The sequence below is a fragment of the Aplysia californica genome, unplaced genomic scaffold, assembly GCF_000002075.1.
Source record: "Aplysia californica isolate F4 #8 unplaced genomic scaffold, AplCal3.0 scaffold00429, whole genome shotgun sequence".
Taxonomy (NCBI): Eukaryota; Metazoa; Mollusca; class Gastropoda; order Aplysiida; family Aplysiidae; genus Aplysia; species Aplysia californica.
The window spans coordinates 346,384-364,886 of NW_004797699.1; the positions used below are offsets into that span (position 1 = coordinate 346,384).

Here is an 18,503-nt window from a genome sequence, read left to right on the forward strand (position 1 = left end):
TTTTGTTTGTCAAACCCAAACTGACACCCCCCCCCCAAAGCATTTTTATATTTTTTAACAATCGCTTAGGGCAGGGCAGTGCACCATTAAAAAACTATACACTCAGAGATTCATATAAAAGACACACATACAAGAAACAGGAAAGAAATGAATAGAGGCTTTCTGGGATACAAATGTTTGACAATGAGCTTTACAGTTGCAAAGCAAAATACAGTGGAGTCCCAGCCAAAATCTGAAGTTCCACCTGATTTCCTAGTTTAGCCGTGTTTTCAGTTTAAAGCAAAGAACAAAATTAGGGATTCTGTTTTCTATTGGCTTACTGCTGTTTTCGGATTAATTGTGTACCGTTTAAGCGGACTCCACTGTATTCAGAAAGCTCTAAAGATATGAACATGATGACAATATTTACTGAAAAGGAATGAATGGGAACTTAAGATGGTTGCTATTTATGACAGGCAACTGTGGAACACAATTAAGAGAAAAGAAACCATCACTACGACTGTGAATAGTACATAACTCCAAATGAAGTGCTAGAAAACCAGACTGTGACTACCCACCACAGTAAATAATTGAAAATTCCTCTATACCACACTGGTGTGAAAATACCACGCATCTCTCCTAAAGTACTTGTAAATTCAGAGGCAGACTGAATAATAGAACCCATAGTACTGTTCTCCCCTCCCAGGTTGGGGAGGCTCATTCCCTTCTTTGGAGTGACACTGAAGAATTGCACAGCAGTCTCTCCAAACAGAGAAACCCACGAGAAGTCACCAAGGGTTTTCAGGAGGAAAGTGAGAAAGAGCACAAGGATGACCGGAGCTATGTACTGAATCGCCACGACACATAGATAATAGAAGACGCGGGCAACTGTTTTCTGTAGTTCTACATTGCCGATACGTCCGCTTTCCTTCTTCATATTCTCAACTTTCTCATGAGCAAGATTGAGATGTGACTGTAAAAATAATGGCATCAGTACCAGCCGTAGAGCGCAAGTGACCAGAATGATGATAAAACGTAGGCCCTCAAACTGATCCTCGTAGATTACGGCACGTGCATAGGTGAAGTGTTTGCCACAGAGTAGATCCCGGCCTATGGGTTTCACCCACAGCAAAGCCACGACCAAAGGCAGGATGTAATTGATCTGGAGCAACAACTGGAGAAGCCCCCGTCCCTGCGTATACTTAAGTGTGTCCAAATGGAGTTTAGCCATTCTTAGGCCTGGAAATGTTAGTAATCCCCCAATCACCATTCCAAGAAAAGCAAGCACAGCTTTATAGGTCATAAAAGACATGGGTCCATGTGAGGTTACTCCTTGCTTTTCCAAGAAAACCAATGCATTTCCTGAGAAGTTATCATAAGCTTCTTCTAATCCAAACTCGATGATATTCTCACCCACAACTAGAACACCCATCGCAAACACCAGGTAAAAGAAGGTGAAGGTCACAAGCAACACCCGCTCGCCGCCTTCCTGGGTTCTCATGTAAATCCATGCCTGGCTTGCGAGAAGACGCAGGCAAAAGGCAATGGCCAGCAGACACCACAATACGCTGAGGTTCAACTCAATGCGGTGCGGAGAAACCACATAGTAGATTTCTGTCAACACGTAGATGATGAGAGCACACAGGGAAAAATCCATGAGCCAGGTGTACTCTGAGTAGTACTGTAGCGGCACTAGGTCAATGTCCTCAACCTGTCAAGATAAATTTTGGTTTTTAGTAACAGTTTAACAGCACTTGCATTACTTGCAACACGCTTAGGTCATAAGTGCAAAAAATTAGAGGTAAACACAAGAGAGTAATAAACAAAAAAGGGGGAGAGATAAGGACAATAGGTGTTTGGCAGGAAAGAAGAAGCAAACAACTTTGTTTTGTACTGACTGCTACCCACTGCTACTATATCTTTAAAAAGAGCTCTTGGGAGCCATGACCTGAGTGTGGCCCGGCCTCCTTAGTGTCAGGTACTTAGGACGAAACACTTGCTTGAAGGTGGTTCTACCTCTGAAGATCTCCTGCCGTCCGCTCACCCCACGAGTTTTCTCCCACATTAAAAGAGTAAAAGCCCATTGCATCAAATTTTATTTCATGGGTGGCATAAGCGACCTCCCAAAACTCAGAAATAACAATTATCAATGACAGAGCCATTTGAATACAATGTTATTATCATTATGACAGGTATCAGTATACGGTCGAACCTGCCTTAACGGAAACCTGTGTAAAAAAACGGAATCTCCCCGCTCCCCCCTTGATATATTCCTCTTTCATTACCTGTATAAAACGGAAACCTGTCAAACGCGAAAACGGAAAGAAAAATCCGCTCCCTTCCGAGGGTTTCACCTGTCTAACACGGAAAATGCTTTGCCCGCTCAGCCCTGATTTGAAACAAAACTCGCAAGTTTGATTCCGCCGGCTCTAAACTTAACGCCATGGCTATGCCGCTGGGCGAGGAAGGGGAGTAGGGGTGCAATGGAGATAGAGTAGAAGTTTCCCTATGTTACCCCTTCATGTGAGCACTGAGCGCTACAGATGGCCAGTGTAGTGTGGGTGTGATATCTCACGACTGCCCGTGAGAGTGCTCGAGTAGCCAGCCACTACGGAAACTTTCCTGGGTAGCCAGAAGCCAGAGGTGTGAAATTAGATTTACCAATGCCTGCTGCCCTGATCGTACTGCCTGCTGAGAAAAGAGTTCCTCGAATCGTTGTTACAATGATGACAGTGAGGGGTAGCGTTGGTGGGTGGGACTAAGGGTGGAAGCAAAGGAGGTGTTCAAACGTTTCTGTTTTAATAGGTCAAACAGTGGTCCTATGAAAGGCAAGCACTGGTGGTAATTGGATAAGTAAGACTGACGCATGTCACTATCAGACAGGATAGCAGCTGAGAGGTGTGAAGTTTTGACCACTGCTTGCCGATCGGACAAGCGATCCTTGATCTCACTGGCTGGGCCTTTGAACCCCCCCACCCCTATCCCCCCCTCCCTAAATTCCCCTGTCTAAGACGGAATTTTTCCCCCCCTCCCTTGCGATTCCGTCTTACACAGGTTCGACTGTATGTTGCAAGCTATATCATTTTATATTTATTCCAAGGATGACTTTCCCTTATCTCATCACTTTTTTGGGATAAAAATATGAAAATGTAAAAGCACGAAGGACACTATTTTATTCTCCTCATATGAAACTTCACATTCATCAACATTTACTTGATTCTTGGGTTCATGGGCACAGATAGAGTGAACAACTTTTAGTTTTAGTAGAGATTTTATGGCGCTCGCAACTGCATAAGGTCATATGAGTGCCAGAAGATTAGAGGTGTTACAAGAGAGTAACAAACATAAAAAAGAAGGAGGGGGAGATAAGGACGATAGATGTTTGAGGAAAGAAGGAGCAAACCACACCAGAGCACCCACCAACCACCCACAGAGTGAACAACAATCTGCCAGGTAAAGAAAACAATTATTCACACGGAAAATAACTTTGTTTCTCAGTAGTTACCACAAACAAATTTAGACACACAATTTTTCGTTCGTCTATTTTCTTTTCTCTCTCAAGCATGATATCAGATTTCTCAGTTTTAATAGATCATAATATAGTGAAATGAAGACAAATGCAGACCTACAGATCCTTTAACAACTAAAAATCAAATAGGAAAGCTTTCGAGGTATTGTATTCTATTTCTTTCTTTATTCATTTGAAACCTAGACCAAAAAAAAAAAAGAGCCCATAAAAGTATTTTCTTAAAAAAAACAACAGTTATATAAACATCGTAATTGTTAGGCCTAATTATCCAACCCCAAAAGACAACGAGTAATTTTCCTGCATTTAAAACATACCGGTGCTTGATCTAGCTGAAGAGGGATGTTCCTTCGTACTGTGAACGTTTCTGATTTGTCGCCACCGGCAGCATATTTTTTGTGTTCACCTCTACGACGAACTTTGCTGTTTGGTTGACTCGAGGCTTTCCCTGTGGGGTTTCCAGAGTCAAGCTGTTTCAGCTCTTCGTTTGTAGGGTGAAGAAACCTTAGGAGTCTCCCACATAACATCCAGCGCCCGATGGAGTAATATGGCGCCAGTTTGTGCAAAAAGGTGAACGTCACGAGACTGAACACTACCTGTGCACCGAGCACTGCCATTATCAGTTGGTTAACTGTGTTTCACTATCCTTCCTGTGGAAACAAAGCCAAAAGTTATTGAATATTATAGACAGAAAACGAGTTGCGTATGATACAGAGCGATTAATTCTATCATAGACTGATTCCTTACTTTAACATTTTGATGATGTTTTAACCCAACCCTAAACCAGCTTCCTTTTGACCTCAGACCAAGTAAAACTTTCCGCAGATTTTCACAGACCCATAAAGAGTATATTTATTAAATACACACATGCACTTGTATATATATGTATATATATCTGTCTCCCCCCGGTCAATATCAGTCTTAAGACGCAGTGTCCTGTTATCAGCTACGAGGCTCGAAAGGCAAAAAAGTCACTATCCATGAAATTTTTTGTTTTTTCGGATCTATTGAAAATTTGATGTCTTCTGCTCCATTTAAGACAAAAATTAACAACTATAATCGACTATAAATATTTTATTTTGATTTATTTTGGAGGTGTGTGTGTAGTTTGTTTTGAGCTTGGATGACGAGATAAAGGAATTTGGACCTTGCTAGTATGTAGGTGTGAGATTATTTTTGGAAACATTACCTCATGGCCACCTTTGTTTCAACCAAAGATTCTCCACTACTGAAGAATCTTTCCTCCAACGTTCTTCATTCGAAACAATTTTTAGATTTTGACCCCTTTTTGAGCATGGATGGTCTGAAATGTAAACAACTCTGATTGGTAAAACAGAGTAAAAACGGTAACTTCTTGCTCACTTCAAGCTTGTTAATGTAAACTAAACAGCTGATTGTGTGGGCGTGCCTGATGGCTGCTTTTGTCTGTTGATCTTTCAGTTTTACACTTGGACTGACTTTAAAAATTCATTTTGATTGTGTTTTAGAGCTTTTAAAAGATTAATTAACCTTCCTCTACATCTCTCAGAGCGGACTTCTTACCAAGAGACCACCGAGGCGGTCTATGTGCATGTGTGCGTGTATGTGTGCGCGTGCGCATATGTGTGTGTGCGTGTGTGTGTCTGTGTTATATTTTACCTTTACAATTTACTCAATTTAAATTTTCATAAAAAATCTACACACACATATATATAAATCGGATTAGTATCCTCTTCTGCTGACTTTGATCCACATCATTGTTAAAATGACTTTTCAATGTGTTTCACATACAAGTAATTCCTTTACTGAGAGTGGTGTAACAACTTGGCTTTCAACTCGCACAGAATGAAGGAGGGAGAAAGAAAGTGGTACAATAGAGAGAGTGATCATTGTAACAAAGCACATAGGGGCTATAAAGTTACTGGGCTTTCCATCTGTGCATCCATCACACATGTTGGGTGTATTGCTACTTATCAAAAGTTACAGAGCATTAAATAATAAATTACTTTTACTTAGAATGTATACGATTATTACATATGGTCAATATTTCCAGTTATAAAAAGTAAAAAGTGCAGCATCAGGGTATGTTTTACCTCTACTGCTCTGCTGTTGGTATGCTTCAAAATTATGATATAGCCTTACAGTTACAGTAAGCCGATATTGTCTCCACTCCTTTCACCTCCTGTCCCCCTCTCTAGCAATGTTCTGTCGTCTACTTTCGTCTCCTCTTTCTGCCCCCACCCGCTCACCTCCTTTGCCCCCTCCTCTGGGCTCCTGACTCTTTCTGCAGCCTTTCTACTGCTGCCCCTTGGCTCCTTCTTACTGCTGTCTTTCACCCAGCCACACCCCCGATCTTCTGGTAGGAAAGATTTACACCTAGCCTTCTTGGACAAGGGCAAAAAATCTCGGAGGCCTTGTGTGCAAGTTGTGCATGTTAAAGATCCCTTCGTAGTCTAAAATCGATAAGAGTAGGCTTCGGCCGCCACCCGGGCAAAATTCTAAATTTCCTAGATCTATTCTAGCATCTAGATCTAGATGTATACCAACTGAAAAAAGTTTAATGTGTTTCGCGCGCTTACAGATCTATGACCTTATACAGTGGAATCCTGTTATAACGAGAGGGAGGGGACCGGTGCGAAATGTCCGTTATAGCAGGATTCTCGTTATAATGGATCCAGTAATAAATTCAATGGAAATAGTAAAGTAGGCCTAATCTATGAGTTTGGTGTTCTGTTTATTCCTTTTTGTATTTCCCCTGATGACATTTTTGTTCAACATGATCTCTAGGTCTTACTTGATCAAAAATCGAATCAGGTTTGTTTTTGTTTTCTCTATCACTAGAGAAATGTTGACAGTTCTGCATTGGCGATCCGAAAGAAGGCGCTCTGGCTTTAGGTTAACTCACCCGCTGTGTTGTCCCCCACCCCATCACACCCTGTGGTACGTTGCATCTGCTTGCGCACGTCACACATTCACTCCATCTATCACAGCATTGTGACCTCTCCATTCCGCACCAGAGAAGTGAGAGGCACGGTGTATGCCTAGATAATCTAGATTGGGCTGGCCTATCACGCGATGCGTTTTCTGCTTGTCTGCGCATGCCACACCCTCCCAACTCATTCACTCTGGCCTTCATTGTTGGTTCACGTGGGCTCTCCCATTCTGTTTCGCTGGATCACCAACAACTTTCTCAACTGGCGAGGTTTTAAATAATATATGTGACAACATGTGTATTTGGTCTGTGTGCTGTGCACAGCAGCAGCAATATTCCGTTATAACCAACCCGCATGACTGTCTGATTGCGCAATAGCAGTATTTTATTTACAAAGATAAAGAAGGGAAAAAAACGGGGTTTTAGAATAGTGTCTTTATAACAGACTTCTCGTTATTTCAGGACTCGTTATAAGTGGACTCCACTGTAATGAAGTTGCGAGCGCCGCAAAACACTTTTACCAAAAAGAAAACAAACGAAGTGACTATTTCTCCGAACGTTCTGTAAAATAAACTTGAACTCTATTCCTCCGAACGGTTTCCGTTCTCGAGATTTTTTGGTTATATGCGAGATTTAGGCCTAGGCGTCATCTTTCATTCTGCGAGGAGTGGGAGGAGGCATTTTTTGCATCGAATTCAATTTCTAGAGCTAGAAATTTTTAAATATGTGAATATTCAGATACTTCAGTTGTGGTTGGGGCAACGTTCCCGGACTATACTTAATTTGAAAATGCCTTCAAAAGGTACAGCGAGAAAACAAGACTGATCGACCTTGGCAGTAACCTATTTTGCATTTAGTCACCCATAAAGTAAAAACTAAAATTCTTCATGTAAACAAAAAAAAAATCTCTCCACGCCCCCCCCACCCGGTTCACACCTTACACACACACACTCACTCACACCCACGCAGACTCACTGTCACACTAAGGCTGGGTCGCGAGCGCGAGAACGGAACTGAATCGCAACTCTTGCCTGCGGAACGCGATTCACGATTCACTTCAGCGGAACACGGAACAGTATCGCCAAACGATTCTCGATTCACTCCCCTGTCGCTGTCACCATCTTGTGGCTTGTTTAACCTACTGCTGAGTCGAGTCACGAGCGCGAGAAAGGAACGGAACACTTAGCACGGCTCCCCTTATTTTACAAAAGATGGTATAGTCCAACCCTTCTATTAAAACAAAATGAACTGGGTCCAACCAATAGACAGAAGGAATTTTATGGAGCCATTGTTTTAGCGAATCATGGGGTTGGGGGGGCTGAATTTACGGGGGTCACTAATTGAAGTCAGTTGATAGAGCAGCGCAACAAAGGGTGTGGGGCAGAGAGGATGGCGGAACAACAAGATTGGGACTCGCGGTCGCCAAGTGGCGTTGATATGACACTGTTCTGTTTCAGTCAGTGTTCCACCACAGTTCCACGAGTGCTTGCGTACTCGCGATTCTTTGATGAAGCCGACTGAATCGCGAATCGCCACTCTCAAATTTCACGATCCAGCACTATCTCACACACACTCACTCACACAAACACATGCAAACTCACACACAGGCCACTCCATTCGCAATTATTATTAAAAAATTACAAGTTTGGAGAATGTAAATCGTTCGGAGAAATAGAGTTCAAGTTTATTTTCCCAAAACGTTCGGAGAAATAGAGCCGGCCCCCAAAAAAGACCTGTAGATCTAGATCTAGATCTAGACTGTAGATCTCTATGCAAAGGCAAAGATCTGAGAAGATTCAATAGAGAAAAAACCCCCAACAAAACAAAGCAAACGGAAATAAGTAACGTTGTTTAGAAAAGAAGCTGTAGAGAGATCTCTAGATCTAGATTTTAGATGATGTACTGTCGGGAGGACTTCCGTAACGAGCGACCATTATGAGACAGAGCAGAATTGAGGGCTAGGACTAGGGGTAGGGGTAGACCTAGGCGGTGCTTTTTCGGTAGTTCCCACCCCCCTTGCCTTATTTGAGCTTAGATCCAGATCTACATCGAGATCGATATGTTTGATCCGCGGCGAGCTAAGACATCAAATTATGGTAAAATTCAGGGGGGCATGCCCCCCCTGAAACCCCTCACCCCCCCCCCCACCTTATTCTTGTTAGGCGAATAACAATTGCGGGGTGGGAACTACCGAAAAAGCACCCATCTAGGCTAGGTGTAATGTAAGGTTAGGGTTAGGGTTAGGCCTCTTCTTTAGGGAGTGTATACAGACCCGGTAACCGGGAACAAAGTCACAAAGTATACAGACCCGGTAGGGGAACTCTTTTGTGATTTCGGAAAGTTCCAGCGCCCTCTTGGCTCAGGGTAAAACTTGGTTCTTCTAGATCTATGGCCTAGGTCTAGATCTAGACCGACAGATATAAATCATTGATCTAGTTTCGAGGCTAGCCTATATCTAGATCTAGATCTAGAATCTAGAGACCTAGATCTAGATCTTGATCTGGTATTTTTTTACTTTCCCTCCCGTCTCACACTCAGCTACCAGTTGTCTATTTTCTACTAAATGTCTAAATATTGATGCGCTGAACACGAATATCAACTTCATTTCCGTCGCAAATTAATGGTTTTTGAAATATTTGATTGTTTTTAACCGAGATAGACATGCTTTGGACCAATCGGGGGGTTCCAGGGGGGCCTGCCCCACTGGGGTAAAAGAAAATCTGGGGGGTTACAGGGGGGCATGCCCCCCTGTTTTTACACCCATAATTTGATATTTTACAGTTAGATTTGAAATAAAATTGTCTTGAAAATAATTGATTTGCGACAGTTTTAGTGGCTTTATGTGTGATCTGCAGCAAACAGTACAGCACAGCAGTTTGACCCCTGAAACAGTGCATCTGTGTGCGGGAGTGAAAGTAAAAATTTACCCTTGATCTAAATGCAGATTGCGGATGTCTTTTCGATGAACGATCGTTTTTCCCCCGTTTTGGAGTTGGAGAAATCACAATTTGAAGAAAAGACCAAAGTCATTTAATTTAAATCGAGCAGTCACCCCCCCCCCCTCTCTCTCTCCTTCCTCTGTCTCTGTTTATCGCTCGCATTCTCTTTTTCTTTGTTTGTCTCTGTCTTTCTTTCTCCCCTCGTATTTCCCACTCTATCTTTCTCTCGTTCCCTCCTGCCAACTGTGTCATACATTTTGCTAGCACTTCCCTCTGCTCTCTCCTCTCTCTCTCTCACTAACTCACTCACACACACACACTACCGGGTCTGGGCGCTGAAACTTTCCAAAATCGCAAAAGAGTTCCCCTACCGGACCTGTATACTTCGTGACTTTGTTCCCGGTTACCGGGTCTGTATACACTTCGTTTTATTTATTGTGTTTGATGGGGTGGTCGCTCGTTACAGAACTATACAAAACAAAAACACAGATAGAGATCTAGATCTAGATCTAGACCTAGAAGCTAGATTCTAGATCTAATATCTAGAATCTAGATCTAGAGACTCTAGAGTACTAGAGGCCTATCTAGAAGAAAGAATAGTCAAATTACCTTCAACTTCAATCAGCCTAACTAACAGTGTAGTAGTGTAGAGTCTGTATTACTGTCAGTAAGTCAGCATGAGAACGTAATATTTTTCACTCTAGATCTAGCCTACTAGATCTAAATCTAGATCTAGGCCTACAGTAGACTACAGACTAGATTTCTTCCGATTTCTACACCATTCCTTACACATTCGACAGCTTCGGCTACAAACAGTTGGGAAGGTCGAAAGAGCACACCGCACTACCGCACGCTTTCCCCAGCGTTCAGCAGAGGCTATCATTGCATCTTTTTTCAGTCTCTCTAGGGCAAGAGGCGAGGATCTATTTTGAGTTTTTAGAGCACCGGGCATCGCAAGCAAAAGGTTTAGGTGGGCAAAGATAGTACAAGACAAGATGGGCCACTCAGCCGAAAAAGCGTCCGCAGGAAGTATGCTCTTTGCTTCAGATGGCGCTGCAGTCTGTTTTGAAGCTCTCTTTCGTTTTTCCAGAAGAAGAATAGGAATAGCACCTCCTTGCGTGCGCAGATCGACTGCTGTTCATCAGCAGTTCGGGTACGTTCAGTGCGGAGTTTTAGTTTTTTTTATATTTTAATGACCTCTCGCCCTTCATTCTAAAGTCAAATTAAACGAAGAATACTATCTCCTTTTCCTCAGGAAGAGGTTTTTTGTCAGCGTAACCATTTTTAAAAAGCGTTCTTCCGAAATTTATCGCAAAACTTGCTAGTTTCACTTTGATTTTTAAAAACTCAAGTAGGGTAACTCTGTTCGCAAAGAGTGCGCTTTTGTGAAGAGGGCGCCACCAAATTTTGAGGACACTTTTTTAATTGGCTCAAAGAGAGAAGTGGCCCATCTTGTCTTGTACTATCTTTGAGGTGGGTAGGTAGGCCTAGGCCTAGTCGAGTACAATATTTTTGCTATAGCCAAAGATAGTACAAGACAAGATGGGCCACTTCTCTCTTTGAGCCAATTAAAAAAGTGTCCTCAAAATTTGGTGGCGCCCTCTTCACAAAAGCGCACTCTTTGCGAACAGAGTTACCCTACTTGAGTTTTTAAAAATCAAAGTGAAACTAGCAAGTTTTGCGATAAATTTCGGAAGAACGCTTTTTAAAAATGGTTACGCTGACAAAAAACCTCTTCCTGAGGAAAAGGAGATAGTATTCTTCGTTTAATTTGACTTTAGAATGAAGGGCGAGAGGTCATTAAAATGTTTAAAAACCTAAAACTCCGCACTGAACGTACCCGAACTGCTGATGAACAGCAGTCGATCTGCGCACGCAAGGAGGTGCTATTCCTATTCTTCTTCTGGAAAAACGAAAGAGAGCTTCAAAACAGACTGCAGCGCCATCTGAAGCAAAGAGCATACTTCCTGCGGACACTTTTTAGGCTGAGTGGCCCATCTTGTCTTGTACTATCTTTGCTATAGCCCAGCCTTGATCTAAACATGTGTGGGTATCGCAATGGACACCAAGAATATTCGCTCTTGAAATCGAATACTCTGTACTTGGCTATACAAAGTACAAAACAAAGATTGAAAGAACTCTGCCTGGGCGACACAAAGTAGATCCATTTCTTCACCAAATTTGAAATAGAAAATTTAACCACATTCTGAACTCTAAATGTACACTGCAGCTCAATCCCTAGCCCATTTCGTTCCTGTAAAGTTATAATTTGTTTTATTTCTCATGAGTCTGTAATGCTAAAAAAAACGCAAAAAATTCCATAATGTTACACATTATACCATGTCTTTTTGGACTGTACAAATATAATTTACGAATGGAAACTCAAACATAATTAACTAAAAGGGTGGACCATCTTAGGTTCTTTCTGTTTTATTCCTATTATCATTTGTTTTTATTTGACTCTTAGTTTTTCTGAAAAAGAAATAAGATAAGAGCTGGAACTTCGCACTTCCTTTCGATTAAGCTCAATTTTATTAGTGAATGGTTTGAAGAAGGTCAAGGTGTATTTCCGGGACTTGCCTAGCTGGTGATAGTGCTCACCTTGTTGGTGTGTAGTGTGTTACGGTCTTACTGTCCTGTGGCTCACGATAGGGAAGCGAGGATGGATCCCTGCTGCTCACGCTAGACTCTCAGAGTAGGCCCTACATTAGTTTCAGGCAAGTTGAACAGACCCCAATTTTTGTTTAATTGCACAGACAAGAAAGTTGGAAGGACAACACTGAATTCATTACAGAAATGTGTTAATCTAACATCATAACAGTAACAGAGAGAACAGGTCTAGATATCTAGAATCTACCTCTTATAGTACAGGCTATACTCACTGAGTCGAGTCTGTTATGTTACGGTCCCGTCGCTAGGTACAGTTAACTACTCTGCCTATCTGGCGTTTGATGTCAATTTCAGTCATCATTGTTGAAAGAAATTCACTAAACATGTCAATGCTGCTGCTTCGGCGTATCCAGTTTGGTTTTTTTTTCTCACATTCATTTGTGTTACTTGTACTGCTAGACTGCTAGTCTAGAAGGCCTTGAACTTGAAGTTGAGTGTAGATCTAGATCTAGTCTACCATTCAACAAGTTACAAAATGGGACTGACATACATGAGTCATGAGTATACAATTTGTAGGCCTCCACATGAGTAACTTTGATGCTGCAGTAGCCTCACCTCAGTTGTTGTTTAGGTTAGATCTAGGCCTAATTGATGATTAGGATAGATCTTAGTGATTGCAGTGTGAGTCTACAATGTTGATCTTCTATCACATGGAGGAGTTGGGCCACACCCTCCCTAAGCTATAATAGTTTTTTTTTTTACAGAGGAGGACCTGTTTCCCCATTCAGGTAGAGGCATCAATAATTCAATTTGCTCTCATTGAAGTCATTGCCTCACCTAACCTTGCTCTCATGGAGCTGGTTGGAGAGTCTATCAACTGTTTTCTTATCTTTATTATCTATTTGTGGTGGCCGAATTTTGCTATTCAAAAGGCTTTAATGGCTGCATCGATCGACATGCGGTTTTCGCCAAAAGATTCTTTATTTAAAATATTCTCCAGATCATGACGCCCTTTGTTTTTCCAGTTTTGAGACAGTTTTGTTGCAAAAAGCTAAATTTCTTTATTTCGCCGATCGCTTTTGTAGGCCGACGCTTCTGTCTCTGTAATTTGAGAAAATCCGGTGCGGAAGTGATATTTCGCGAGACGCATTTTGTTTTGAGAGTATAGATCTAGATCTAGATCTAGACCTTCTAATTTTTTGCATCTCTCAAGATTTATTGCTCCTTTCCAGTATTTAGTGTAAATATAATAGGCCAATGACTTTCAGTTGATGTTAATGCACCATTCATTCCTTTCATCGAAAGGGGGCCCAACTAGTATTATATATATATATGATGAATGTTAAGTTTAAATTATAGAGGTCTAGATATCTAGATCTAGTGCAGGGCTCCCCTTTTCAGGCCACTGGACTAAGACTAGAGGTTCCTTCACCCTTTGGTTTACTATTTTAAGGGGTATTTTATTTAAACCCTTGTTTTAGAAAGATAAAAGTCAATATCTCATAATTTTATAGTAAGGTTTTTTTGCTTGCAAACATTTAACTCAGATGCACATTCACACAGACACACATAGAGTGACCATGACTATGATTGAATGCTAACGATTTTAATTAACTAAGAAATAAATGAGTATTATTGACTATAATTAGAGTTGTGTCCATTTGGAGGGGGAAGAGTGGTGGTGGTTGAGCAGTTTGGTCTATCAAACATAAAATAAAGTTGACGAACCAAAAGGGGTCAACTCCGACTATAATATTCCTAGAAAAATAGACCTGCCAGTCTATGAAATCTAAAAGTCAGGATCTCTGTGGGGAAAAACATTGGGACTTGGTGAAAAAAATCGGGATCAACGACAAATCACCTAGGTCACTGCCAAGGTGACTTTAAAAAATTCCAGGCGTGACCATTATTATATCCATGTATATTTCCTCTGCGCTTGTGCTTATGTGTGGTGTATGTGTGCGTGAGCGCGCGCGTGTGGTTTTTTTTTTTTTTAAATTCTGAAATATCATGTCAAGGTCTCCCCTTGGATAAGTCCCGAAAGACGCTTCAAACAGTGTGCATGAACTTAAATTGACCCTGTCGTTGAACGACGGTCCCCGACACACGGGGAACTCACACGCCGAAGTCATGTCACGTGGTGCGAACGCGCGATTGAAACAGTTTTACTGATGGGTCTTGATGACGGGCCCGACTGACTAAAACTCGGACATAGCATGTTTTGATGAAGGTAGATCTTGAGAATGTCTGAAGTCGGAATGGCAAATCAATACTACTTCCAATCCATTATAGTTGAAATAACTTGTGTGAGCAAAGACATTTTGGAAAATAGTGCTCTGAGTTTCTGCTTACAAAAAGTTTTACGAGTGCTTCCCACGACAGTAAAGAAGGCAAGAGTAAGATTTTAGAAAAATCCGGCGCAACAGGCGGAACAAAAAATTAAACGAAAAAAATCAGGGTATACGCGATCAAAATCGGGAAAATCGGGATGCTTGAGATTTAGGGCAGGGATGAGTGGCAAGTTTGGAAAATAAACTGATTCATTATTCTTCAGAGCCACCCCAGGGTTCATATTCCAGTCTTTCCACACTTTCGATGACGGACAATTCATGTTTACTAGTGTGTTAAAGAAGGATGGGGGTAATCTCATGGCAGGGGTAAACCAGGTAAACTCAAGGCGCGACACCTGCAAATGTGAGCGACCAGAATGTGGGTGGAGCTTCTGTGCTGAAGCAAGCCTGTTTTTCCGGAAACTGCACGAAGTTGATAAGTAGGTCGACTAGTCGACTTCTTCTAACACAGAACGTGACCGTCGTGCATGTGTGTGTGGGTGTGTTGTGAAATCATTGACTCAGCTTTGGGATAGAGAAGGGGGAAAATGATGCTTGCCAGACGCCCACCACCTACGTTTTAAAGCGTATGCAAACCCCCGAAATGAAATTATAAAGAGTAAAGCTCACGCACAACCAAAACTTAAAGGGAGTAATCAGCAGGTTTAATCCGTAATATACGCACATTTGTTCGTAAAGGGGAGCCCTGAAGTGGTAGTTCTTCTTGGCCCAGGCTTTCCGTATTTACAAATATATAAAGGGATTTATACCATGTGCTCACTGTCGACAAGATTCATTTTGATTGTGATTGCTTCTGGGCGAGCCAGATGTTCTTGTCATGGTAGTGGTAGGCGCCAGTCTTAGTATACAGTGACTTGTTTTAAGAATGGTTCCCTTAGTAAGTTCTTAGATATATATTTTACTTAGAATATTTACCTTTTATCAAAACTTAAACACAGCTTAGAACTAGAAGTTTTTGATAGCAAAATACTACCCACATAATGATTATGAACATGGTTATCTTATTAAATTTCACTCAGGCAGAAGTGGGTTGTCAAAGTGTAAAGGTACTAAAAGTTAAAGTTGTTCCCGCATCTGATCGGGACATTGGGGATTGCCTTGTTAGTGAGACAAATTCCTGGGCCTTCTGCATTATAACTTTCCGAACTCGAAGTCAAGTAGCCTACCCATTACTGCTGGGTGGGCAGGAGAGGGCAAAAAAAATCCGTGTCCGAACCAAGGCTTGAACCCGGACTTTCCGCTTTGAAGAAGAGCGCACTAACCGCTCTGCCACCACACCCTCAAATAAAATTGTTCCTGCATCCGATCCGGACATTAGGGATTGCCTTCTTAGTAAGACAACTTTCTGGGCCTTCGGCATATTGTATGGGGTGGCCAGTTCCTTTCCACGCCACATTTACTTCCCCAACTCAAAGTCAGGTACCCATTACTGCTTGGTGGGCAGGAGGGGGCAAAAAAAAATCAGTGTCTGAACCGAGGCTCGAACCCGAACTTTCCACTTCGGAGACGAGTGCATTAACTGCTCCGCCACCTAACCCTCGCAAAAGTACTACTGGCTTGAAATTGAAGAAAATAAGAGCTGTTTTTTTTTTTTACGGGCCAGAAGCACTCCAATCACTTTTCTATCCCACCACACCCTTCTCATGTGTGAAGTTCAGGGTCTTGCAGTCCACCACAAGTTTTAACTAGCTGATGTCTGCTTAGTTTGCCATTCATTGTATTAAGGTCGTATGCTTGTGTGTCCCCTCTTTTTTTGCGTGTCTAAAATGTCTGTCCACAAGAAGTTAGAAGCTCAATGTAAAGTAAATGCTTCCTCTGGACTTCTCTCTCCTTACTCCTAACCCTTTTTGCTACTACTCCTGGCTCCTTCTTACTGCTGTCTTTCAGCCACACCCCTGATGTAAGGGAAGGTAAGATCAAACATCTAGCCTTATCGAATAAAGGTGAAAAATCTGGAAGGTCCAGTGCACAAGTTGCTCACATTAAAGATCCCTTGTTGTCCTAAAATTGCTAAGAGCTTAAATTCAAAATTTATTCCTATCAAAACTGAAAATTTTCAAAGAACATACATATTATGAAAGAGTACCTTTGAAATCAGAATGTGGCTGCCTGAAGGCAAGGGGCCGTACTAAGTTGGAAAAAGTCACATACGTAAAAATCAGTTGTGCTATAGGTTGAAGAATCAGCAGTTAGCTACCCCTGAGATCTAGCTGAGGTTTTCGAGATGAGCTGTTTGACTAATCTGTACGGCTGTTCAGGAATACAAAAAAATTATAAAAGTTCATTTAGGGAATGGCGTATTGTTTGTGCCATCCATGAATTCAAATTTGTGTTTTCAAGTTACCTGTGCTAGACTAGGCTATTCTGTAGTTTATTGTTGAAGATCATTTTCATATGTTCTCTAGTAGCATGATATATTTCACAGTGAGTTTCCAAGAGTTTTAAAGAAAATGAAAGGAGATAGGGGTTGGAGCTAAATTTTTACAGGACACGACTTAAAAGGTTTTATTTACATGATTATAATTCTTACTTACCTTAATTGGTTTTGTTTGTGTTGTTGATACATGTTGTGCTTTTAGTGATGTTCTTCTTTTATTTTATTTTCGTGGGTGGTTGGCGGGTGCTCTGGTGTGGTTTGCTTCTTCTTTCCTATCAAACATCTATCGTCTTTATCTCCCCTCCTTCTTTTTGGTGTTTGTTACTCTCTTGTAACACCTCTAATCTTCTTGCGCTCATATGACCTTATGCAGTTGCGAGCGCCGTAAAACCTCTACTACTATTTTATTTTCATTGTACTCCGATTATAATCTGCTTTCTAGTGGGAATTTCAATAATCTGTTTTCTTAATGGAAGATGGCCCTTGGCGTGGCAATTTCAATAATCTAAATGTCTTGTGAGATATGGCCCTCGCATGGCAATTTCAATTTGCAATAAACATCTTCTTACCCCATAATTTATATGGTGTATTTTCAGAACATCACAATTGACAAGAGGAAGGAAACTGTCAACCCGAGACTGAAGAAGGTCTGGATTTGGGAGACTTTCTTCCTTTCACTTTTTGCTGCTTCCCTGACCTTTCCTGATTTTTATTTGGATTCTGCACAATAAAGGGAAAGCTACCTTTAGCTCGGCATCACCATGAAGGAAGATGAGGAAGTTAAGCTGCGTATGTTGTCGAGGAGCCTTGATGACAAAGGTGAGTCACCCCTGTCTCTGTAACTACTCGCTAGATAAGGCCATAAGTTACAATATAGTGGTATGGATTACTCTGTAATTTTTGGCCTTTCATTTCCTAAGGGTGTAAGCCATGAAATTTGATTCCTGAGGTAGTTACAACCCTGCACTTTGTAGATGAAAATGTTTAGTGGGTCCGCACGCTCATATCACCTTGTACAGTTGCGAGCGCGGTAAAACACTTACCAAAAAAAAAAAAAAGAAGAAAATTGGTGGTGACTATAGAATCCCACCAAACAGCTCTGATAAAATAGTAATCTGTCTTGTAAAAATATGCTTTTTTAGACTGATGATTGAATGATCTCTTCTTGCATTTCAGTAGTAGCAATTTATTCTGGCAGCCAAAGTGGAAGTTTCTAGTACGAGTGATCTCAACTGGACTTTAAGAAGTTGACTTGAATTTTTTATAGGCTGTGGAAAGATCGATATGGAGGAAATATGATCTGAAAACGTATCTTTAACTCATGCTGATGTTTTTTTTAAAAAAAAGATATCTGGAATTGATTGTCCATAGTCTTAAAATGAGCGGGTCTTTTCATGACCTTTTCTATCAGCCACATCTGTTCTTTAAGTTTGACATATATCAATGAAAACAAGCACATGACACGTACAAACACACATTCATTCCTTCAGTCTGTCTTTTGGACTCATGAAAGGCTCCCCAAAAAGTAATTGATATTTTCCTGGGACTGAAATTTTGTGAATCTTTAAGGAGCGACAATTAAAATGATTGCAATTATAGCAGTGATAATGAATTCAGGAAAATTGATCTGGAATTTTCAATGGGGAGAGCAATTGTGAGCTTCACTTAGAAATATAATTTTTGCTGTTGCCTCCCCTTTAATGATGTTCTCTATGTTTGAACTGCTGTAACTTAAAAAAACGCCAAACTCATACATTGTGGTTCTTTGATTTATAAGACAATTTAACACCCTTTTTTGGGGTGGGGGGTT

The 18,503-nt window shown here is 41.3% G+C and overlaps 1 protein-coding gene and 1 long non-coding RNA gene across 2 annotated transcripts; one reads left to right on the forward strand and one right to left on the reverse strand.

The window, feature by feature from the left end:
• LOC101851757 (transmembrane protein 161B) lies at positions 1 to 9,981 on the reverse strand (the record flags this gene model as incomplete). The annotated part of the gene is given in 3 exon segments (XM_013086041.2): positions 1 to 1,690; positions 3,823 to 4,155; positions 9,965 to 9,981. Coding segments are annotated over 2 exon segments (1,497 nt in total). The 3' UTR covers positions 1 to 493.
• A 2,493-nt stretch (positions 9,982 to 12,474) lies between these two features.
• On the forward strand, positions 12,475 to 17,674 carry LOC118478232. Its single transcript, XR_004858904.1, has 2 exons — positions 12,475 to 12,753; positions 17,290 to 17,674. It is a non-coding gene; the product is annotated as an uncharacterized LOC118478232 (long non-coding RNA).
• The last annotated feature ends 829 nt before the right edge of the window (positions 17,675 to 18,503 follow it).